General features: G+C 34.8%; 3 protein-coding genes across 7 annotated transcripts; all 3 read right to left on the reverse strand.

The window, feature by feature from the left end:
* Nucleotides 1-347: 347 nt before the first annotated feature.
* LOC112024954 (protein NEN4) lies at nucleotides 348-4469 on the reverse strand. Of its 2 annotated transcripts, none has more exons than XM_024057605.2 (5): nucleotides 3431-4469; nucleotides 3008-3054; nucleotides 2807-2870; nucleotides 2189-2401; nucleotides 348-892 (listed from the first exon to the last, which is right to left on the reverse strand). In XM_024057605.2, exons 1-5 carry the CDS (start codon nucleotides 3950-3952, stop codon nucleotides 800-802), a joined length of 939 nt encoding a protein of 312 aa, XP_023913373.2. In that variant the 5' UTR covers nucleotides 3953-4469; the 3' UTR covers nucleotides 348-799. The 2 variants fall into 2 exon arrangements, with proteins under 2 accessions (XP_023913373.2, XP_065629433.1); XM_065773361.1 differs by lacking the exon at nucleotides 348-892 and adding an exon at nucleotides 1537-2077 and having other exon boundaries at nucleotides 3431-4464.
* A 403-nt stretch (nucleotides 4470-4872) lies between these two features.
* Nucleotides 4873-9853, reverse strand: LOC112024944 (bifunctional aspartate aminotransferase and glutamate/aspartate-prephenate aminotransferase). Of its 2 annotated transcripts, none has more exons than XM_065773358.1 (10): nucleotides 9527-9853; nucleotides 9195-9429; nucleotides 9037-9130; nucleotides 8653-8756; nucleotides 7771-8019; nucleotides 7561-7674; nucleotides 7273-7356; nucleotides 6056-6226; nucleotides 5815-5928; nucleotides 4873-5055 (listed from the first exon to the last, which is right to left on the reverse strand). In XM_065773358.1, exons 1-10 carry the CDS (start codon nucleotides 9658-9660, stop codon nucleotides 4954-4956), a joined length of 1401 nt encoding a protein of 466 aa, XP_065629430.1. In that variant the 5' UTR covers nucleotides 9661-9853; the 3' UTR covers nucleotides 4873-4953. The 2 variants fall into 2 exon arrangements, with proteins under 2 accessions (XP_065629430.1, XP_023913363.1); XM_024057595.2 differs by lacking the exon at nucleotides 4873-5055 and adding an exon at nucleotides 5115-5567 and having other exon boundaries at nucleotides 9527-9750.
* A 3209-nt stretch (nucleotides 9854-13062) lies between these two features.
* Nucleotides 13063-17009, reverse strand: LOC112024948 (uncharacterized). 3 transcript variants are annotated; one of them, XM_065773373.1, is made up of 2 exons: nucleotides 15854-17009; nucleotides 13063-13389 (listed from the first exon to the last, which is right to left on the reverse strand). In XM_065773373.1, exon 1 carries the CDS (start codon nucleotides 16941-16943, stop codon nucleotides 15855-15857), a length of 1089 nt encoding a protein of 362 aa, XP_065629445.1. In that variant the 5' UTR covers nucleotides 16944-17009; the 3' UTR covers nucleotides 13063-13389; nucleotide 15854. The 3 variants fall into 3 exon arrangements, with proteins under 3 accessions (XP_065629445.1, XP_065629441.1, XP_065629447.1); XM_065773369.1 differs by lacking the exon at nucleotides 13063-13389 and adding an exon at nucleotides 13914-13936; XM_065773375.1 differs by lacking the exon at nucleotides 13063-13389 and adding an exon at nucleotides 14402-14419.
* Nucleotides 17010-23090: the final 6081 nt, after the last annotated feature.

Below are 23090 nucleotides of genomic sequence, written 5' to 3' on the forward strand. Positions count from 1 at the left end.
AATGATGTGACACCCTGAAGAGGTTTTCTAGTCCTATTCTCTCACTTTTCTCCTCTTAAACAATTTGGTGTTCTTGTGGATAATTAATTTTCTATGATTGGGATTGATTTTATGTCTATCCATGCATGCTTATAATAGTAATTGGCTAATTACATAAACAATTGGACTTAAATTTTATAATTAGCACAAATTTGACATTAGCCTTAAAATTTGGGGTCTAAACGTCTCGAGTGTGCAACTCTTAAAGTAAAATGGAAAGAATCCAATTCAGTGTAAATTGTATGTTTTATTATGCTTCCACTGTAAAAGGTATTGGGAAAATAATATCAATTGGATCAAGAAATGTGTTAAATTGGTAAAAAGAATATTATTTTGGATTAAGGTTTAATTACAATGAATAGTTAGTAACATATATACAATGAATTTCAAATGATTAAAAAAAATACATATATACAAGTGGCTTCCAAATAAGAACTGCCTTTAAAAAAAAAAAAAAAAAAAGAATGAACTAATTAATCAATTAATTTGAGTATAAACAAATTGATTGGTGTTCTTGTAGTGCATCTTTTTGATGATTTCAGCGTCCTCCCATGTGCATTCCAACAGGGACGAGCTCTCTCTAATGTACTTCGTCATCTTCCATTGCATGAAACTTGTAGAGTCTCCATTTCAATTGAAAAAATGAACACCATTGAACATGAGCTAGCTTTTTCTTCCACCATTGGAAGTTACGTGAACTCCGTTGTTTCAAATAAGAAACAAAGTCGGATAGACATGCATACCTTGATCATCATCTGGTTCAACGTAGCAGCGTGTGAGAATGCTTGAGTAGGCTGTTTAGGGGTTGTTTTCCTTGAGCTTTACACAATAGATTACGTACACTCTCTGTCATCTGGTTTTCAAATATTGTGACATTCATTTTTGTCATTGTGAGTAACTCAATGGCTAGGGTTTTGTTTATATACCTAGGGTAAAAACATGAAACCCTAAATGTTTAATGAAGTAGGGCTGAGTTGGAAATTCTGCAGAAAATTCAACCTGTGCGATTTTCGATCGATCGAGTCTATTCTTCGATCGATCGAGCCAGGCCGAAAGTCCCAAGTACTTCTGCAGCCACTCAATTCCAACTTTACAATATTAAACCAACTTTGAGCAAGTCTAAATAAGACTAAATACAATGTTTTGATCATGGTTTGCCAACATTACAAATTAGAGTTCTAAATACATAAAATCCTAAGACCTTAGAACCTAACAAATTTGGTGTTCTTGTGGATAATTAATTTTCTATGATTGGGATTGATTTTATGTTTATCCATGCATGCTTATAATAGTAATTGGCTAATTACATAAACAATTGGACTTAAATTTTATAATTAGCATAAATTTGACATTAGCCTTAAAATTTGGAGTCTAAACGTCTCGAGTGTGCAACTGTTAAAGTAAAATGGAAAGAATCCAATTCAATGTAAATTGTATGTCTTGTTATGCTTCCACCGTAAAAGGTATTGGGAAAATAATATCAATTGGATCAAGAAATGTGTTAAATTGGTAAAAAGAATATTATTTTGGATTAAGGTTTAATTACAACGAATAGTTAGTAACATATATACAATGAATTTCAAATGATTAAAAAAAATACATATATACAAGTGGCTTCCAGATAAGAACTGCCTTTAAAAAAAAAAGAATGAACTAATTAATCAATTAATTTGAGTATAAACAAATTGATTGGTGTTCTTGTAGTGCATCTTTTTGATGATTTCAGCGTCCTCACATGTGCATTCCAACAGGGACGAGCTCTCTCTAATGTACTTCGTCATCTTCCATTGCATGAAACTTGTAGAGTCTCCATTTCAATTGAAAAAAACGAACACCATTGAACATGAGCTAGCTTTTTCTTCCACCATTGGAAGTTACGTGAACTCCGTTGTTTCAAATAAGAAACAAAATCGGATAGACATGCATGCCTTGATCATCATCTGGTTCAACGTAGCAGCGTGTGAGAATGCTTGAGTAGGCTGTTTAGGGGTTGTTTTCCTTGAGCTTTACACAATAGATTACGTACACTCTCTGTCACCTGGTTTTCAAATATTGTGACATTCATTTTTGTTATTGTGAGTAACTCATTTTATATATATGATTAACCATGCATGCACAATATATAACAAGAGAAAAGTGTAGCTCAAACCTTTCCCAAACTTCCCCTTGTATAGGGAACTGTTCTCTGATATCCAATAGAAGTAATTGGGGGAGATTTTCTCTGATATGCAATAGAAGTAATTGGGGGAGATTTCCGGCTAGCTTCTTCTCTGCTTGGAAATTTTCCATTTGTTCTACTTCTTGTCATAATTGTGGGAGAGCCTTGCCACTTTGCAATCGATAAGTTTGGGAGACTTGATTCCTAATACCATAACACCTCAAATTATCAAATTTTTAAGTTTTAACCACAAAATAATGTTGTATAAACTATAAATATGATCATTGATGTGGTACAATTACTATAAATTTCATTATTCCTACGACTAATAACTAACTCATTAATGTATTAACTTATATATAAACACAAAATGTTTCTCAAAAAAAAAATATATATATATATATATATAAACACAAAATAGAAAGTAATTCAAAAATCTTATTTATTATGTTGTAGATGTGATATCAATCACAATTATTAATGAGTCAATTTGTAAGCATTTAATGGTAAAATTAATAACAACTTCAATATATTTATATGTGATCTTGGTGTATATTGTTGCATGAATTGAAAGATTTTGAGAGACCAGTTTGGAAATCTAGTGCATACCAGGAATAGCACTGTTGCACAATGCTTGAGGACCTCCAAGTTCATTCGAACATCATCAAGGCTCCTGTTTAACATAGTTAATATTAAAACCATCATTATGAATTCATTTAAATCAAGGACTAAGCATTATTCCTATCAAGGAAAAAAAAAATGGACTCTGCATTATTTTAAGTATACAAACAAGACAAATTATTTCCATACCTGTGCTTTTGCTGCCCAAGCCCAAAGTATGTAGCTAACGATGCCATCTAACAAAAAGAGATTAGGGATCAAGATTGTTCTGATGTATTCGAAATTACAGGAACAATAAGTATTAAAACCCCCTATGCAATCTAGATTCAATAAAGAAAGCACATAGTTGCATAAAGACCTAAGAACACCATTAATTTGACCTATCATGGATTATACATTAAATTCATTAAAAGCCCCAACAACTAGTTGCAAGGGCTTATCTATGACAATCATTATCTCATATTCAAATATATGCATCTTCCCTCTCACAGCGTGTGGATATGGGGGATACATGCTATAATAGAGAATATTCGTTAGATATATACCTTTTCAATGTACAATCATATGCTATATATGTACATACTTCATCAAAAAAATATGCTATGTGCATACCTTCATATTCCCAGCTCTTCTGCCAAACTTTTCAGTTAAGACCCCTAAAGAATCAATCATTCCAACAGGTTCTGGTGCAGGCCTACCAATCTCAGCAAAGGCCTCTTTAATACGAATGCAATCAAATCTTTGAATGTTGTGGCCTGCCCACACCCTACCATTCAAAATGGTGAATATCTTGTCAGCAACTTGTTCAAAGCTTGGTGCATTTGCAACAGCTGCCCTTGATATCCCATCACATCGACTTGGCTTCAATGAGGCCACAGACAAATCTTTGGGCCTTATCAGCGTGCTATAGCTCTCTAGTTCAACAAGTTTCTGGGGACAAACCACAATTGCACCAAACTCCAATATCCAGAAACGTTGCCCAGCTCTATTGGGCACATTTGTTTCCAAGTCAAAGAACACAATCTCTGCCACGCCTTCTTTCCCAGAATTATAAGCCTCCATTTCAAAGTCTCTTATTGGTACTACCTGTCTTTTCCGTTTCAGGCTTTTGTGCACGTTCAATGACATTACCATGATGTCTTAAATGGATGAAGTAAGAAGAAGAAAAGAGAAAAGTGCAGGTATAAAAAGAGAATTCTTGCTGAGATTGATTTTCTTGTAGTTCAAGTCAAATGTAAGTTTTAGCTTTGGATGAAGGGGTCCTTAGCTTCTTGAGGATGTTTTATTTAAAAGTATTCCAGGTATATAGGAATAGTATTATAAAGAACGCGGACTAGCTTTCCTCGTTCTCTTGCTCTTCTATTGCTTTTGAGTTTGGACTTTGAAAGAAGAAACTCTTGGACGAAACCTTTGGGAAAAGTTCAACTTTCTAAATCCATTAAGTTATTAATGAAGATGTTGTGACAGTTTAAGCAAAGTCTTCTATAGGCAAGAATATTCCCTACCATCTTAACCTGAATATGTTTACTACCGAAAGAAGGCACAGCCAAGGAATATTTGGGATTACTACCACGGAACTGTCAAACATATTTTCCCCACGTAATTTCTGATCCTAGTAACAGATATAACTTTTTACACAAGCAAGTGATAGCATTGTAAATAATCAAAACCATGGACTTTTTTTTTTTTTTTTTTTGCAATGACGTGAATGTTTTTGTCACAGTCAGACAGAAAGAAATTGTCAACACGTAAGTGTTTTATCTTCTAATAAATTCTGCATATTGGCTATCGTTTAAACAAAGATTTAATCTAATCATAATCCTAAACAAAAGTGAAATCCTTGATAGATAGCAACAGTTTCATACAACAAACTTGAATAGACAGTCGAACCCAATGATCCTTCACGGAAAAGACAGCTACACTTGAAATGTGTCCAGCTTTACCCAGTTTGAAAGTTTAGTTTGTTGGTTTTAGCATTAAAAAAAAAATGTTGTATATGCTAAAGGCCGACATTACAAGTGTTGGCTTTCTCTTATTCACTACGGAAGTAAACGAAACAAGAAAACGCCAATTGCCAATGATGGGAATGTCACACACAACCTAAATTATATATTCAATCTCTCTTCAATTACACATTATAAACATTTTTGATACATCACTGAAAACGTCATACAAAGCCAATGTCCAAGTTTATCCACGTTTGCACTTTTACCATCAAATACAAACTCCAGCTGGGGCTAAAAAAAAAAAAAAAAAAAAAAAAAAAAAAAAAAAAAAAANCTTTTTTCCAAACTAATTATTGCAATAAACATTTTGGAAGCTAAGAAATGAACAACTAGTAGTAGCTTAAAGGAGTGTTTAGATACCGCTTATTTTGCTGGAAACTGAAAATACTGTAGCAAAATAATTTTTAAATGTGTGAATAGTATCATAGAACCCATTTTTAATGAAAGTTTTATTAAAAAAGAGGTTTGTGGGTTTTGTGAACAGTGCACAAGATGGACCTATTGGAAAAGCAGAAACACACTTCTCAAAAAAAAAAAAAAAACTGAAAAACATAGACGCTGGAGCAAATCAGCAGTATCCAAATAGGTACTAATTATCTACATCAAACAGGGACGGCCTGCCTGAGAGGGAGAAGTGCTTTCTTAATTCTCTCCACAGCTGCCTTAATGGCTGTGAGGGATGCTGCATAAGAAATACGGATGCAGCTGTCATCCCCGAATGCATCTCCCGGGACTACTGCAACCTGTCAGTAAGAGTCATTAACCAATTAGGAAGAATGAACTGCTCCACATACTATTTGCTCCCCGTAGACTTCAGATAGAGTGAAAATGTAGTTTCATACCAAATTGGCATTAACGAAATCAACCAGAGATTTTTTATTTATTGGCATGACAAAAATATCCATCCCTTCTCAATTACTTCTAAGAGAAGCACTAAAATTAAATTTTTGAGAAAAGAAAATTTCTGAAATGGCATTCAATTAAGCATACCTGACCCTCGTCCAGCAAATATCGGCAGAGGGACTCTGAATTCTCAATTTTACCAAATCCTTCAACCTCACTTCCATAGTAAGAGCTGAAATCAATGAAGAGATAGAAAGCTCCCTACAAGTGAAAAATGTGATAATCAGATGGGGAAAAAAGAGTATCAAAAAGGGGCAAGATGGATTATCTGACAGAAAAGTGCATTAGTTGTCCAAAAGAGGAGCAAATTGATAATTAGAGTTGGTACCTTGGGTTCTGATATCTTGACACCTTCCAATTCTCCAAAGCTTTTAACCAAGAAATCCCGACGCTCCCTGAATGCTTTTACCATAATAGAAACAGCTTCCCCACCAGTGTAACCCAGTCCTAGTGCGGCAACTCCTGCTTTCTGTGATATGCTACTAGCACCTGAAGTGAACTGAAAGAAAGGAAAATAGACTCAGAACTGGAGCTTAAAATTTATTTTATAAGAAACACAGATTGAAACTAGACTCAGAGCTAATGGATCGAATCCAGTTATTTTTCCTATTTGCTTTTGAAATTTTCATAAAAATTAACTAACTAATTAACAATCATTATTTGAACTATATGAAGTTGGCAACCCTGAGCCCTCATTTCTGCTTGCATCTTCTCAGCAGTTTCAAATCCAACTAAATACAAGCTCCTCTCGGAATTTGTTTTATTTAAATATTAAAATATATCTGCGTTTAAGACAACTACAATTTATCACACTCCATGCCAAATATATCAGGAAATATTTCTAAGAATTTTATGTCTAACACTTGTTAGCACATTTTCAACCTCCTATCCAGCATTGGGACACTTATATTGCCAGAAAATCTTCACAATCCTAACTTAAAATTCCATCAATATTACACATCCACAGGTAATAAACTGGGAACAGGCTTTGAATTAACAAACTAGAGTAGACTCAAATCAGATCTCTTTCAATAACCCAATACTGAACTAAAGTATACATAACAATTTACCAACTCACTCATAATTCGCAACATAATTTACCTGTTCATATCTTGAAACTAGTCACAAAAACTATGATGTGACATACACTGAGAGTGTTTCTCTGGCCAGCACGAGATCAATAAGACTGCACCAAGCAGTCCTTAATAATCTATAGTAACTGTTAAAAATATTGCCATAATTTATGATAGTAACATTGATCAAACTATCAACGTAATCCACCTAGTCAACACAAGAACATTGGGATCCTATCTGGCCTAGAATATTCAGTGGAAAGTTAAGAGACATCGGTGGAGAACAGGATAAAAGAATTTCTGAAAGTACAAATTCAGGTATAGAATCAAAACATATCTCATATCTTGTTGCCACAATCACTACAAGTGATTTGTCTAAAGTAATTCATTAGGGGGAAGTAGAATAGAGATCAATAGAATGCATCATACATGGAGCTTAGTCAGTAGGCAGATGCATAATATTAAAAAATACCTGACTCTGGATCTTTCCACATGCTGACACAAAGTGTTTTGGACCAGCAAGATAACCAAGTCTCCAACCAGTCATCGCAAAGGCCTATACAGTCCCACAAGCTAAAAGTTAATTCTCAGAGTGAGGCCTATTACTTTACGTATATAGATAATGATCCAGCTAGCCCTTTAATATGAAGTTAAAAAAAATTACAAATATGGAGGAGCTATTTGATAGAAGAGAAAGAATATATGAAATATGAAATTAATGAGCAGAGATCAGTATAAAAATTCAGTGGTATTGACTTGCCTTCGAAAATCCATTGACTGTCAAAGTCCTCTCCCACATGCCTGGCAAAGAAGCAAAGCTCGTATGAGTTGCTGGAGCATAAATTATGTGTTCATAAATTTCATCAGACAGCACCTGAACAGAGAAAGCAATAGAAAATTAAAGATTGACATATTAGCAACGTTGAACATATTCACGTGCAGTTCATTAGGTTCAGGTCAAGTATTGTACCAGAAGCCGGGGATGCTTTGCTACAATTTGAGCAATCTCTTCCAGCAATCTCTTGGGGTAAACAGATCCTGTTGGGTTGGATGGAGAACAAAGAATAAGCAGTCTTGACTTTTCTGTGAGTTTGGATTCAAGGGCCTTTGGATCCAAAAGAAAATTTTCGGAGATTTTTGTTGGTAGAATCACAGGTTTTGCATCAGCCATCCTTGCCATTTCTGGGTAACTCACCCAAAATGGAGCTGGAATTATAACCTGAAAAATTAATGCCATTTGGTAAACGCTTGCAATCTTCAGGTGTAAAAGGTATTTTACTGTTCCAATAATCACCAGCCCTTTGCATTACTGTGGATTTTCAACGTATATAGACACAAAGAAAACTCCAACAACCACATGCTTTCTTCTTCTTTTTTGGTTTTTAAACAAGAAAAAGGCCGAGCTGCAAGTTGAAATGGTTGCTTACTATTGGGAAAGGAATTTGCATTTATCATTTTTCTTTGATTAGATGAACATAGTGTATGCGTATCCATCATCAACTATAAAGGATGAATTATCTTTTAAACTAGTAATTTGATCAAATTCAAGCATTAGCTAATAAGCGTTAGAGATATGGCCCCAAAAGGCTCAAACTCATTGTAAACCCATATACTTGAATAGCAAGCAAAACAATCATAATCCTACTTTGGTAACACACAATTCTACATACTAAACAATCATAATCCACCCTCTATTTCTCTCTAAAGGTGAATATTATAAAAAAAATAAAAATAAAAATAAAAACCTTCAATAGAATTATATTATATAGTAAAACTGATAACAATCAAAAACAGCTAAAAATATTTACACAAAACTAACAATGAAAAGCATAAAAAGTAAGTTAAGATCCACCTCATCTCCGGGCGAACAAACTGCCATGACGGCTTGTACACTACTCTGCTTGGCACCATTGCTAACCAAAATCTGATCAGGCGTGTAAGAGATCCCATTTTCCTCTGCAAAAAACACAAAATTCAATTCAATTATTAAACCAATCAACCCTCACAATTAATTCACATGATCTCTGTTAAAAGTACGTGGTTAAATTATTAAATTTACCATATTCTAATAGTTTAAGCCTTTGGAGAATCAGTAATTTAACATGGTATCAGAGAGAAAGATGTCTTAGGTTCAACTCTACCTCTCATTTAAAATCCCAGCTTTTGGGAGAATCGGTAATTTAGCAATCTCTCTCACCTACCACAATACATAGAATACAAAATTAGTAACACTAACCCTTCAGCTTATGACAAATGGCTTGCCGGATTTCTACAGTCCCAGCATTCGGCGTGTACCTTGTGTATCCTTCATGAATCGCATTTTTCCCAGCCTACACAACACTCATTTATATAATTCATGTATAAAATTCAAAAAAAAAAAAAAAAAAAGTATACCTTAACTATAGGAGCAGGAGTATCGAAATCAGGTTCACCAGCAGCTAAGCGAATAACGGGGACACCAGCTTGAACCAGAGCTGTGGCCTGGTCAGTTATGGCCACCGTTTTGGAAGGCTTAATGGAATTGACTTTTGGGCTTAGAGAGATATCTACTTCCGTTGCTTTTACTACCAACTTTGTTGTTGTTCTATGCGGTGGTTTTATTACTTGTCTTGTCGAGAATTTCAAAGACCTATTCAAACGCAAAGGCAAAAAAGAAGAAGAAGATCAGAGAAGAAAGGAAAAATGAGTTGAATTTGGTTGAAAAAAGTTAAGGAGCAGTAACATACTTGAGAGGAAATGATATGGAACTAAACCCGGAATCCGAACCCGGAGAATCGGATAATGCGAGTGATGGAGCTCTGAGGTTTAGACGAGCAGCAGTAGTGGATGAAGATGAAAAAGTGTGGAGTGAATTAGCCATATGATTTGATTCTAAGTGCTAAACACCGAAAAGATACAAAAATATCTTGGCCTTTTTTTTTGAAAAGTAGAGGGAGTTTTTTTACTAGTGGCTATATATAACGTTATAGGAGGTGGGGTTGGTGGGAAAAGGAAAATGCTAGAGGGGTTGGTTGGTGAACTTGAAGGCTTTTCAAGGGGGAAGGTGGGCTTGGCAATGCTACCATCTCAGCCGTCCATGCCACCGGTGTTGATTAGGAGAATGGAGAATCGGACGGTAGTGAATGATTTTTTTATTTATATTTCATATATATTTGTTTTAAAAATAGGGAACAAGTTGGACTTTGGTTTTACAAAGAGTGTCTGACTGTGACAAGGCAAGCACAACGGACCTAGTACTAGTACTCCTTGTTTGGTTTATTTGTTCTTAAAAAAATTGTTTTGAGTAAGGCATGTCATGTGTATACCTAATTTAAGAGGGTTGGTGACATTTTTAATTATTTTTATTTGATTGTTAAGGAAAGGGGAATTCAACTGAAGCTGGTGACATTTTCCCTTCTTCTTTTCTTTTTATTTATTTATTTATTTATTACTATTATTTTTTTTTTAATTTGATAATTGGGAGAACAAAAATTTAATTCTTGATATTTCTGTTAGAAATACATTGTTTTTGCTAAAACAGTGTCGTATTCAGTTTCTTCTCTACTTCTGAGATCCATTCAAGTTCGACATCTCTCTTTTCTCATGCACTCATCCACTGAAATCAATACTGCTTTGAAGCTAACACTTTCATAAAAAGAATATATTTTTTTGATATATTTTAAGAATGTTTTTTTTTTTCTTTTTAATTTTTTTTTTTAAATTGCATTTGATCTAATAAAAAGATAAATTTAAGGTGCATGAGGTTAGTTGGTGTGAGCTGAGCTCACAGTTGCTTATGTACCAATACGGTTACCAACCTTCTTGTTGCCATGGAAAAAAGAAAAAGAAAAAAGAAATGGGAAAACCTTGGCAGGGTAGTTGGACTTGTCCATGGTCTCTGGGCTTAGGGCCTTCAAAGCGAGTGAGAAACGGGTGGGTTTGAATCAATAAAATTGAGCCCATGTCCACATGGGTACCCTATATGTAACCCATCATTTTAATCCCAAATTGAGCCCTGGTCATCTGTGCTAGCCTGATAGACCTGGCCTACCAAGATAATACAAACAATTTTGTGTGGACATTATTTGTCATCAGCAGAGGGCAGTAACTTCTAGTTTAAGAGCTTGTGCAAATTGGTCAACTGGGCCACTGGGTTGCCTAATGTTAGATATATAAAGCCATAATAATGAAATAGTATCTCATATGTTTGAGAGCTTGTGCAAATTTGTAATCCTTTCGGCATTTTCCTCGTATGTTTTATCGAGTTTAGTTATTCATTTGTCTTGAGAAATCAAATGGTATCTCAACCCTCATATCATATGCAACTACTTTCTTGTATCTATACCAAGCATTAAGCAAACATATTGAATTTAACTTTTAAAAAACTAACTAAAGCAAAATAATATAACAGAAATGAATTCAAAATAATGATGCAAAAAGTCTAGACGTTCATAGACTGATCCTAAACATCTATTCAAGTCCCTTCACAACCAGTAGAGTCATTGCCAAGAGTTGGCTAAAGCATCTTGGCATCTGATGCCAAATCAAAATAATAGGGATGCCGTATGAGTTTGAATCATTCTAAATGGATGCTAACCTTGTATTACAAGAACCATTCACATAAGCTTTATTATCATATATGAAATGTTAGTGATTCCACTCCATTTAAGAGCGTAAATAGATTGTGATGGGCCCATTTCCATCTCTATTTTTCCTCCATGGGTCTTTTACCCTGAAGATTGAGATGGGTTGGGATCATTCTCTAGTTTTTGTATGTATATCTATCCTTATTCATAAAAAAACAAAATTAAAAACAAATAAATAAAATAAAATAAAATAGGTTGAAGTGTTTGTGCAGGACTGAAGAATACCTGAACATCTATAGACATGTCATGATTCATGAACATGATGCCCAGTTCTGACATTAAATTCTTTAATAATAGTAATATAATAATAAAAATAAAATAAAACAAGAGTCTGTGTCACTGTGAGATATATGGCTTTTCATTGTTATTAACAGGTTCTTTATCAAAATGTTCCATCAAATTCATCGCATGCAGCACCTTTCCTGGATCATATTGATCATGAAATATACACAGAAAACTACAGATAGACACAAATACTCACTTCTAACATGCAATTCTAATATAATATAATAACAGTAATAATAATTAAAATCCTAGGTCATTGTTATATACATGGCTTTTCATTGTTAGTAACAGTTTATGTATCAAGCCGTTCCATTGTGTCCATCAAATGCAACAACTTTCCTCATAGAAAACTACACACAAACAAAAACAAAAGCAATGAGAAATTTGACACTTTGGCGTGGCAACAGACCCGCAGAAGCAGATGCCTAATGCAAAGCAAACAACCTTTCTAAAATTACAATAGATTTGACCTGTAAACATTGCTATGACAGATACATTAAGTAACTACATAACTACATCTTGTCAGCTGCATTTGATGCCAAATACAACAACAGAGAAAAATTGAAGATTTTTTCTTTGGATTTTCATTTTGGGAAAAAATAAAAAGAATATTTTTTTTGATATATTTTAAGAATGTTTTTTTTTTTCTTTTTAATTTTTTTTTAAAATTGCATTTGATCTAATAAAAAGATAAATTTAAGGTGCATGAGGTTAGTTGGTGTGAGCTGAGCTCACAGTTGCTTATGTACCAATACGGTTACCAACCTTCTTGTTGCCATGGAAAGAAGAAAAAGAAAAAAGAAATGGGAAAACCTTGGCAGGGTAGTTGGACTTGTCCATGGTCTCTGGGCTTAGGGCCTTCAAAGCGAGTGAGAAACGGGTGGGTTTGAATCAATAAAATTGAGCCCATGTCTACATGGGTACCCTATATGTAACCCATCATTTTAATCCCAAATTGAGCCCTGGTCATCTGTGCTAGCCTGATAGATCTGGCCTACCAAGATAATACAAACAATTTTGTGTGGACATTATTTGTCATCAGCAGAGGGCAGTAACTTCTAGTTTAAGAGCTTGTGCAAATTGGTCAACTGGGCCACTGGGTTGCCTAATGTTAGATATAGAAAGCCATAATAATGAAATAGTATCTCATATGTTTGAGAGCTTGTGCAAATTTGTAATCCTTTCGGCATTTTCCTCGTATGTTTTATCGAGTTTAGTTATTCATTTGTCTTGAGAAATCAAATGGTATCTCAACACTCATATCATATGCAACTACTTTCTTGTATCTATACCAAGCATTAAGCAAACATATTGAATTTAACTTTTAAAAAACTAACTAAAGCAAAATAATATAACAGAAATGAATTCAACATAATGATGCAAAAAGTCTAGACGTTCATAGACTGATCCTAAACATCTATTCAAGTCCCTTCACAACCAGTAGAGTCATTGCCAAGAGTTGGCTAAAGCATCTTGGCATCTGATGCCAAATCAAAATAATAGGGATGCCATATGAGTTTGAATCATTCTAAATGGATGCTAACCTTGTATTACAAGAACCATTCACATAAGCTTTATTATCATATATGAAATGTTAGTGATTCCACTCCATTTAAGAGCGTAAATAGATTGTGATGGGCCCATTTCCATCTCTCTTTTTCCTCCATGGGTCTTTTCCCCTGAAGATTGAGATGGGTTGGGATCATTCTCTAGTTTTTGTATGTATATCTATCCTTATTCATAAAAAACAAAATTAAAAACAAATAAATAAATAAAATAAAATAGGTTAAAGTGTTTGTGCAGGACTGAAGAATACCTGAACACCTATAGACATGTCATGATTCATGAACATGATGCCCAGTTCTGACATTAAATTCTTTAATAATAGTAATATAATAATAAAAATAAAATAAAACAAGAGTCTATGTCACTGTGAGATATATGGCTTTTCATTGTTATTAACAGGTTCTTTATCAAAATGTTCCATCAAATTCATCGCATGCAGCATCTTTCCTGGATCATATTGATCATGAAATATACACAGAAAACTACAGATAGACACAAATACTCACTTCTAACATGCAATTCTAATATAATATAATAACAGTAATAATAATTAAAATCCTAGGTCATTGTTATATACATGGCTTTTCATTGTTAGTAACAGTTTATGTATCAAGCCGTTCCATTGTGTCCATCAAATGCAACAACTTTCCTCATAGAAAACTACACACAAACAAAAACAAAAGCAATGAGAAATTTGACACTTTGGCGTGGCAACAGACCCGCAGAAGCAGATGCCTAATGCAAAGCAAACAACCTTTCTAAAATTACAATAGATTTGACCTGTAAACATTGCTATGACAGATACATTAAGTAACTACATAACTACATCTTGTCAGCTGCATTTGATGCCAAATACAACAACAGAGAAAAATTGAAGATTTTTTCTTTGGATTTTCATTTTGGGAAAAGGCATCTAAAATACTATAGCCATTGCGAGTTACTTAGATATATCTCTCCCCCTACATATGTGAAAAAGAACCTAAACCTCATGCATCAGAAAACTTCATCCTTTGAGTTACCAAGCACTACAAAGTCACCTTAATGGGTCTTTTCCTGATGCAAATAGGATAAATATATCCATTTAACATCAACACCCATGGTCATGACAAAATTATAGTCTGAAATGTATTTGACATCCAGTAACTGCAATAAGGGAGAAAACAAGGACTAAAATCATGTAATTCATAGAAAACATGCCCCAACCTAGCATTCTTTACACTAGTGCCCTAAAGCTAGCAGAGAGAGACATTCTGGCACAAATCAAGTTTTCACGAATATAAGGCAACAACCTTGTAGATTCTGCTAATTTTATCGTGGCTCATTCCCTCCCAAGGAAACTAACCTTTCGAAAAATGATTAGTGTCAAAATCCGAGTTAAGCTACAACAGGTGTGAAGTAAACAACAGGGAGAATAGCAAGTCCTCTACATACAGCATAATGTGATTTGGTGTGAATTCAGCAGCTGCAAACCATTTAGCATCCTCACTCATAAAGCTGGGAGTAGTAGCAGCCTATGCACATTAAAAGGTCACATGTTGCTCGCGTGACTGCTTAATCTCTCACACACGTCGACTTACGATTGGGTAGAATCATTAGTGTAGTAAGTGTAATAAAAAAAATCTGTAATCACTATAGTGCAACAGCCATCTAAGTTAGTTTTAGTTAGTTTAATAATTTCAAGTCCCCTGTTTTGGTATATCCTAATATCCTTACTTCAAGACTTGCATATTCACCATCCACTATCTACACTAATGTTCTATGACAAACAAGCTGTTGTAGTCATTGCAGCCAAGCCTGTGTTTCATGAGTGCACGAAATATATAGAAATTGACATTGACAGTCACCTAGTTCGTGATAAGATACAATGAGTGATTCTAACTGTGCATGTTTCAAGTACCCACCAAGAAACTGATGTGCTAACCAAGCCTCCAAGGCTCTTGGCCTTACAAATTTATAAAATCTTGTCAGCAAGATGGGGTTACAGAATTTGAACCTTCCATCTTGAGGGTGCTAAAATCCAAGTTAAACCGCAACACATATTAAGTAAAAAACAAGTTGTATAGCAAGTCCTGAGTCCTCTACATACAGCATGTTGTGATTTGGTATACATGCAGCAGCTGCAACTCCTTTAGCATCCTCATTCATAAAGCTTAATCCCTCGCACTCGTCAACTTATGATAGGGTAGAATCGTTAGTGGAGTGCGTTAGTGTAATTGAAAATCTGTAATCACTACAGTTCAACAGCCATCTAAGTTAGTTTTGGGTTGTTTTACTAGTTTCAGGTCTCCTGGTTTCATATATAAGCAACAGAGCTTCCATTTCTATTTCCCAAGACACAACTTCCAAGTTTTAGGCCAAAAAAATACTCACAAGAATAAATTTTACAATCCATAACTAGCCAATTGCAATAAATTCATTACTCTTAATGCAAAATTGCAATACGACTAAACAACAACACAAAGTAAAAGATACAATGTACCATATGAAAATCGAAATCACATTAACAAAAATTCTACTCCTACAATTCCACATGTATATATTTAAATAAAATGCATAACAACAATGCTTACAAACTACCTCAAATCCGAGTACACGAAGAATCGAAGTCATCAGGAGCAACACGAGCAATCCAATTACTGAGCGTGCGCTTGATATCGGAGTGATTCACATAAGCCAATTCATACATGCTACACAGATTCACCACAAGCGTTTCGTTGAGCGCCACAGTGGGGACTCTCTCGAGCGCACTCTCCAAAACCTTGATCGAATCCGGCAAGTCCCGCAAGTACATCAAGCAAATGGCTTTGTTGTTGATCGCCACCACGTCCATAGGGTCCCTCTCGATGCACTCTTCGTATTCCCTCACCGCCGACACGTAGTCCTTCCCGACCATATACACCATCGCCTTGTTCCTATTCACAAGGTTCTTCAACTCCACCCCGCTCTCCGTCTCCACCATCGACTCCACGCGATTGAACGAGCTCTTCGCGCTTTCCAAATCGCCGATTTGCATTTGGATGTAACCGAGCTTCGAGATCAAGATTGGGTTCGAAGGATCGGAGCTGAGCAAAAAGTTAATCAAATTCAAACACACTGAGAATTCCTTGTTCGTCAAGTGGTGGCCGATGATGGAGTTGATTACAAAACCCTCCCTCTTTTTCCAGATATTTCCGGAAATGCCATCCTTGAGTTCGAGTTTCGAGCGAACGAAATCGAGGAGGGCGTAGAATCGGTCGAGGCCGAGTTGGCGATTGCCGAGCTTGATAGGGAGGAGAGCATGGAGCCACCGGAGCGAGAAGGGGACCATGGATCCGGATCGGGTCGGGTAGATATTCGGGTAGGTTTGGTAGAGGTAGTGAGCGGCGTCGAGGTCGTCGAGGGTGTCGAGCTCGGCGGAAGCGTCGGCGAAACGGCGTAGTTTGGAGAGGGCGATGACGTGGAAGGCGAGGTACGTGAGGTGCTCGTGCGGCTTGCGGAGGAAAGAGAGGGCTCGCGCACGTGCGACCTTGTCGAGAATCGAGCGCCACGAGCCGCGGGAAGCGAGCTCGTTGAGCGAGTCGAGGTCGTGGGTCAGGTCGTTGAGGGTGGCGAACTCGTTGGTTAGTGGATCGGTTATCGTCGGGGTTTGGGGGTCCGATTGGGGCTCCGGGTCAGGGTCCGAAGCCATGGCTTTTGATATTTGCTTTTGGTTGAGACTGTAACGACGGGGAAGACTGAGAAGAGAGAGTGGAGAAAGATGTGTAACCGTGTAAGAGTTATGGGCCAAGCGGGTAGCCCAGCTGAGGAGTTTAAAAGAAAGCCCAAATATATTTGTTTGGGCCAGGCTTCTGAAATTGGAATTTATTGATTCAAGGTTTTTTTTTTTTTTTTTTTTTTTTAAAATCAATTTAATGGTTCATAATTTCATAGTTGATGATAGGAAAAACTTGCAAGTAATTAAGGTAAGTGGCATCCACAACTAAAGTTTATTTTTCATATGTCTTAAATTTTGGCCATGAAAGTTGAAACCGTTTTGTTTAAGTATAATTTGTTTGGATAGATGATGTTTTTTCAAAAATAACTTGTTTTCTGAAAATTATATTGTAAAAGAACAAAACTCTTTTTTTTTTTTAAATGCTTTTTTGCAATCATGAAAATGGGGTAGAAAATGTTTTCTAGTGTTTGCTGCACTAGAGAACAAAGAAATATTTTTAAAAAATTAACAAAAATGTCAATATATTTGTCTTTAAGGCAAATCTAATGTGGCTAAGGTCGTACTATGGTTGAGGTTAAACTTTTGTGGTTAAGAGTGACACTAATTTGCTTAATAAAGAATAAATAAATAATTAGGGGTAGTTTGGATTATATTATCATTGCAATAGGTTTTATAAAATAAAATAAAAAAATTATAATAGGTGTGGGGCAAGACAGGGTGAGAATGGGGGAAAGTAGTTTGCCTCAACATGTAAGGTAGAGACAGGGTCGACAACAACAATGCTGGGCAAAGATGAAGCACCTATAATCTGGCCCCACCCCATTACCATCCCTAAATGAGAGAGAATGAAAGTGGAGAAAGAGATAAGGGGCAATGAGAGAGAGAGAGAGAGAGAGAGAGAGAGAAGAAGAAGAAGAAGAAGAAGAAGAAGAAGAAGAAGAAGAAGAAGAAGAAGAAGAAGAAGAAGAATACATAAGCCTCGTGACAACTAGAGAGATAGCTTACCAAGCCTTGGAGTTGTAATAGAAAGGACAACTTATTTTCCAAGGAGGAGGAAAAAAAGGTTAAGCTTTCCATTAATCAAAGTTGAGGTTTCCATTCATTTGCATTTTTCAATGCTACCAAACATAGAAAATGCTCAAACAAATGTAGCATTAAAGCAAATGTAATGAAAATATCTTTCTTTTAAAAGGTTTACTTAAGTGTTTGGGAGAAAAATGAAAAGAACTTTTTAAGAGGAAAGTTTTGTGATCCAAGCATACCAAATTGAAGTTTTTCATGCAATCTTTCCAACGAATCCTTATTTGGGCCAATCTGTGGACATTTTTTTAAAAAAAATATTATGGTTCAATAGGGATTAAACTATACTCAAACTTTTGACACTTTTTGTGTTAAAATTTGCCAAGTGTTTAGCATTTTTTTCATTGTTTTTGCGATATCTTCCTCTTTTTGAGTATGATTTAGGCCTATGAGTAGTCATTTAAAGAAAAATTTATTGATATGAGTATAAACCCATCCCAATCAAATGGTCAGATTTTTTCATGTCAAACCCAGGTTAACCATAGTCAAATTTGGAGAAAACTTTTGGAAACATGGATTTGGATGTAAAATGATGACACTTGATGATTTGAGGAAAATTTGATTTTGTTTGACCATCATTCAACTCAGTTAAGGACCTTAAGGTTTGGTCAACAAATGGCATTTTGGTCATTTTGATTATTGAACCACAAAATTGGTTAGTCTGACATCCAATCAAGACAAATTAGGTTAATATTGACATTCCTACTTTCTTAATGTAAAAAATATAATTTTTTGAATTTAAATTGGGATTTTTACTTATAAAATGAAAGCAGAAAAAATACAGTATCGACAATTTACATGAAAGCAAAAGAAATATGCCACTGACTTTCTTCTTGATAATTTTTCCTCATCGAGAAAGAATTTTAAATAAGCAAAGATCCTTTTAAAGAAAATCACAAATTTAAATTCAAAGAAAGTAGAAATATGTCTTAAGATTGTTGGACATATTGCACAAAAATTTACTTTTGTGTTTATATAAACAAGAATAACAAATTGAACAAATATGGATAATGCATAAATAATCAAGCACAATTAAATATACATACAACCAAATTAATACATAACAATAAATGCAAATTAATTTGATAAAAGGATAGTGTTTGACACTATCTCCTTATGACAAATTTCGTCTCTCATACTATTTCTTCAGTGGTGCTTTGAGACTCATAGATATTTGTCTCCTAAAACACAATGATCACAACAAACGGAAGAAGCATAGTAATCTAAGTACTCCTCAAACAAGCTTTGTCTCTTTCACTCTTTGACTTTATGATTGTATATATAAATGAAAAAAAAAAAAAACAAACAAAACAAAAACTAAAACTAAAACAAAAAAAACTAAAACGAAAACTAACTGAATAAAATGAGGCACTCTTTATTTACAAACACACTTGCACCATTCAAAAAATGTGCAACATGAATAGATATATTGCTCTAGAATAAAAAAGTATTGCATAATAAATTGACACAGAAATAGAAAAATACAAAATATTTTATAATATTGAATGACCCAAACAAATCCACACCCACGGTTATATACACTCATAAAATGAATGAAAATAATATAGGTGAAAGGGGTGTTTGGTTGAGAGGGGAGGGGAGGGGGAGAGAAATATGGTGAGGCCCAGCCTTTTTTTTTTTTTTTTTTCCTTCTTCTTCGAGTGCACCAGAACATCTCTCCAAAATAGAATTCAAAATTTTTTATTCCTCCTTATTCCTCGACAGCCAAAGACCCAAAAAATAAAAATAAAAACTAAAAATCCACAAAAAAACTAAAGAATTTCACTTAAGAAAGGGATCCCAAACTCCAAAAAATGCATAAACTGGCAGATCCAAGATGGGAATTCGAAATCAATGAAAATGGAATTCACAAGCAGTACAATAGAACGACAAGAAAATCAAGAACCACGGACCAGGTCGTGAAATGATATCAAGATAGGTACCATAATTAGATGCCAAAAAAAAAAAAAAAGGTTTTGATGGATTTGCCAAGAATTTGCAAATTTTATAATAAGAAATGACAACTCCAAAAAAGAAAGAGAAAGTGGGGGGTATGTGTGTGTACAGGCAGAATGGACCACAGGCCATGAGTAGTGGGTGGCCGCCGTCCATTCCGCCTGTTCACCCAAGCTCTTGCCAGTCTGAGTTTGTTGAGAAAACAAAGGTGAAGGAGATGAGAGAGAGGCATGAGGTTGTTGCTGTGGGTGAGAGGAAGCAGAGGTGTGTTTGAGGAGAAAGGCTGTTGGGCTAACGCTGTTAACGTTAGGGTTAACAACAATCCTTTTAAAATGGGTGTTGCACATGACCCTTGCTTTAAGTGTCTCCTTATTTGATTGACACCTGTTCATGTTTGCAGCAGTTGCTGTAAACATGTTTGGAGGAAATTCGTGTCCTAAATTATAAGATTAGATTATATGAATGCGCAATGTTCTTTACTTGAAGTATTGGAAAAATAAGTTTTTACCAGAATTTTGGGTGCGTAATTTAAGCCAAAAATTAATGCGAGATCTACACATCTTTGCTACAAGAATGTGTTGTCTTACACAAGGAGATTAACATCCTATGATCATTTGACCAAAATTAGTAATGAGTAAATGAGAAATTAGGATAATAAGAAATGGGAAAGAGATTAAAAAAAAAAAAAAAGGATAGAAGAGATTTTTTTTTTTTTTTTTTTTGTTTGGTTGGACGGGTGGAAAGGTAGAAGGATGAAAAAGTTTTTTGTTTGATTGAGAAGAAAAATGGGATGATAGAAAATATAATTTGTATATATTTATAACTATGTCTCTATTAGATAAAATAAATAAATAAAAACACACTTTAATATTTTTATTAGAACAATATATGAATGGGTACTTCATTTAAATNTAAAACTTCCAAAAAATGCATTAAACTGGCAGATCCAAGATGGGAATTCGAAATCAATGAAAATGGAATTCACAAGCAGTACAATAGAACGACAAGAAAATCAAGAACCACGGACCAGGTCGTGAAATGATATCAAGATAGGTACCATAATTAGATGCAAAAAAAAAAAAAAAAAGGTTTTGATGGATTTGCCAAGAATTTGCAAATTTTATAATAAGAAATGACAACTCCAAAAAGAAAGAGAAATGTGTGTGTGTGTGTACAGGCAGAATGGACCACAGGCCATGAGTAGTGGGTGGCCCGCCGTCCATTCCGCCTGTTCACCCAAGCTCTTGCCAGTCTGAGTTTGTTGAGAAAACAAAGGTGAAGGAGATGAGAGAGAGGCATGAGGTTGTTGCTGTGGGTGAGAGGAAGCAGAGGTGTGTTTGAGGAGAAAGGCTGTTGGGCTAACGCTGTTAACGTTAGGGTTAACAACAATCCTTTTAAAATGGGTGTTGCACATGACCCTTGCTTTAAGTGTCTCCTTATTTGATTGACACCTGTTCATGTTTGCAGCAGTTGCTGTAAACATGTTTGGAGGAAATTCGTGTCCTAAATTATAAGATTAGATTATATGAATGCGCAATGTTCTTTACTTGAAGTATTGGAAAAATAAGTTTTTACCAGAATTTTGGGTGCGTAATTTAAGCCAAAAATTAATGCGAGATCTACACATCTTTGCTACAAGAATGTGTTGTCTTACACAAGGAGATTAACATCCTATGATCATTTGACCAAAATTAGTAATGAGTAAATGAGAAATTAGGATAATAAGAAATGGGAAAGAGATTAAAAAAAAAAAAAAAGGATAGAAGAGATTTTTTTTTTTTTTTTTTTGTGTTTGGTTGGACGGGTGGAAAGGTAGAAGGATGAAAAAGTTTTTTGTTTGATTGAGAAGAAAAATGGGATGATAGAAAATATAATTTGTATATATTTATAACTATGTCTCTATTAGATAAAATAAATAAATAAAAACACACTTTAATATTTTTATTAGAACAATATATGAATGGGTACTTCATTTAAATAAAAATAGAGCATGAGAAATTCAAGAATCCAAAATTATTTTATTAAAAAAAAAACTTATGCAAAAAAAAGAAAAAAAAGAAGAAGAAGAAAAAAATAACACCTTAAAATAAAAATAAATAAATAAAACTGATTGGAAAAATTAAAAGAAACAAATGGTAGAAAAAACAAGAAAAGCAAAACAACTAACTATATAAATGTTGTCAATGCACTGGCAGGAAAAATTAATTAAAGAATTGCACGAAACATGAAAAAGAAGAAGAAGTAGAAGCGTTACCATTGGCGTGTGCATTTTAGTCAAACAAATGTGCACCCCATATTCACTACTATTTTCTCCTCCCACTCTTAAAAGCTGTATGTTTGTTTGTTCCAGCGGTCAAGTTGGTAAATCACTTTTTTTTTTTTTTTTTTTTTGGGGTTCTGATTCCATATTTTCTAGGAAACCAAAAAGAAAACTAGTGGGGTTTGAGTTTGACATTCTCTGAATTTTGAGAGTCTGATGGATCTGAGTGGTTAAAATAGTAGTTGGGTGTGAATTAAAAATGGGCCATTGAATGTATGTGACAAAGAGAGAGGTTGGCTGTGTGCAGTGGGTGGCCGTCGTCCATTCTGCCTATTCACCCAAGCTCTTGCCAGTCTGAGTTTGCTGAGAAAACAAAGGTGGAGGAGATGAGAGAGAGGCGTGAGGCTGTTGTTGCGGGTGAGAGGAAGCAGAGGTGTGTTTGAGGAGAAAGACTGTTTGGCTAACGCTATTAACGTTAGGGTTAACAGCAGTCCTCTTTCAATGGGTCATGTGCAATGCACATGACCCTTGCTTAAATGTCTTCTTATTTGATTGACACTTGTTCATGTTCCCTTGCTTAAATGTCTTCTTATTTGATTGACACCTGTTCATGTTTGCAACAGTTGCTGCAAACATGTTTGGAGGAAATCTGTGTCCTATAATTTATTTTTATTTTTTATGAACAATCTAATCATATAATTGTTTATGAAGGAAAATTATTAGGTACTCATGGAGTACTATAAATACGTACTCCCCCCTCTCACATAAATGGTGGGTCCCATCATAAATTTAATTAGTGAGACCCACTATTCATGTGAGAGAAG

The sequence above is a fragment of the Quercus suber genome, unplaced genomic scaffold (assembly GCF_002906115.3).
Source record: "Quercus suber isolate HL8 unplaced genomic scaffold, Cork oak 2.0 scaffold_6, whole genome shotgun sequence".
Lineage (NCBI taxonomy): Eukaryota > Viridiplantae > Streptophyta > Magnoliopsida > Fagales > Fagaceae > Quercus > Quercus suber.

Excerpts from the sequence above, each read along its gene's own strand:
- LOC112024954 (XM_024057605.2), bottom strand. The coding sequence starts at position 3,952 with ATGGTAATGTCATTGAACGTGCACAAAAGCCTGAAACGGAAAAGACAG. Across the intron at positions 2,871-3,007 it reads CTTGGGCAGCAAAAGCACAG|GAGCCTTGATGATGTTCGAA; the intron begins GTATGGAAATAA and ends TATGTTAAACAG. Across the intron at positions 893-2,188 it reads CAAGGGGAAGTTTGGGAAAG|ATGACAGAGAGTGTACGTAA; the intron begins GTTTGAGCTACA and ends TTTGAAAACCAG.
- LOC112024944 (XM_024057595.2), bottom strand. The coding sequence starts at position 9,660 with ATGGCTAATTCACTCCACACTTTTTCATCTTCATCCACTACTGCTGCT. Across the intron at positions 8,757-9,036 it reads CATTTGTCATAAGCTGAAGG|AGGAAAATGGGATCTCTTAC; the intron begins GTTAGTGTTACT and ends TGTTTTTTGCAG. Across the intron at positions 6,227-7,272 it reads GTGGAAAGATCCAGAGTCAG|TTCACTTCAGGTGCTAGTAG; the intron begins GTATTTTTTAAT and ends CCTTTCTTTCAG.
- LOC112024948 (XM_065773373.1), bottom strand. The coding sequence starts at position 16,943 with ATGGCTTCGGACCCTGACCCGGAGCCCCAATCGGACCCCCAAACCCCG.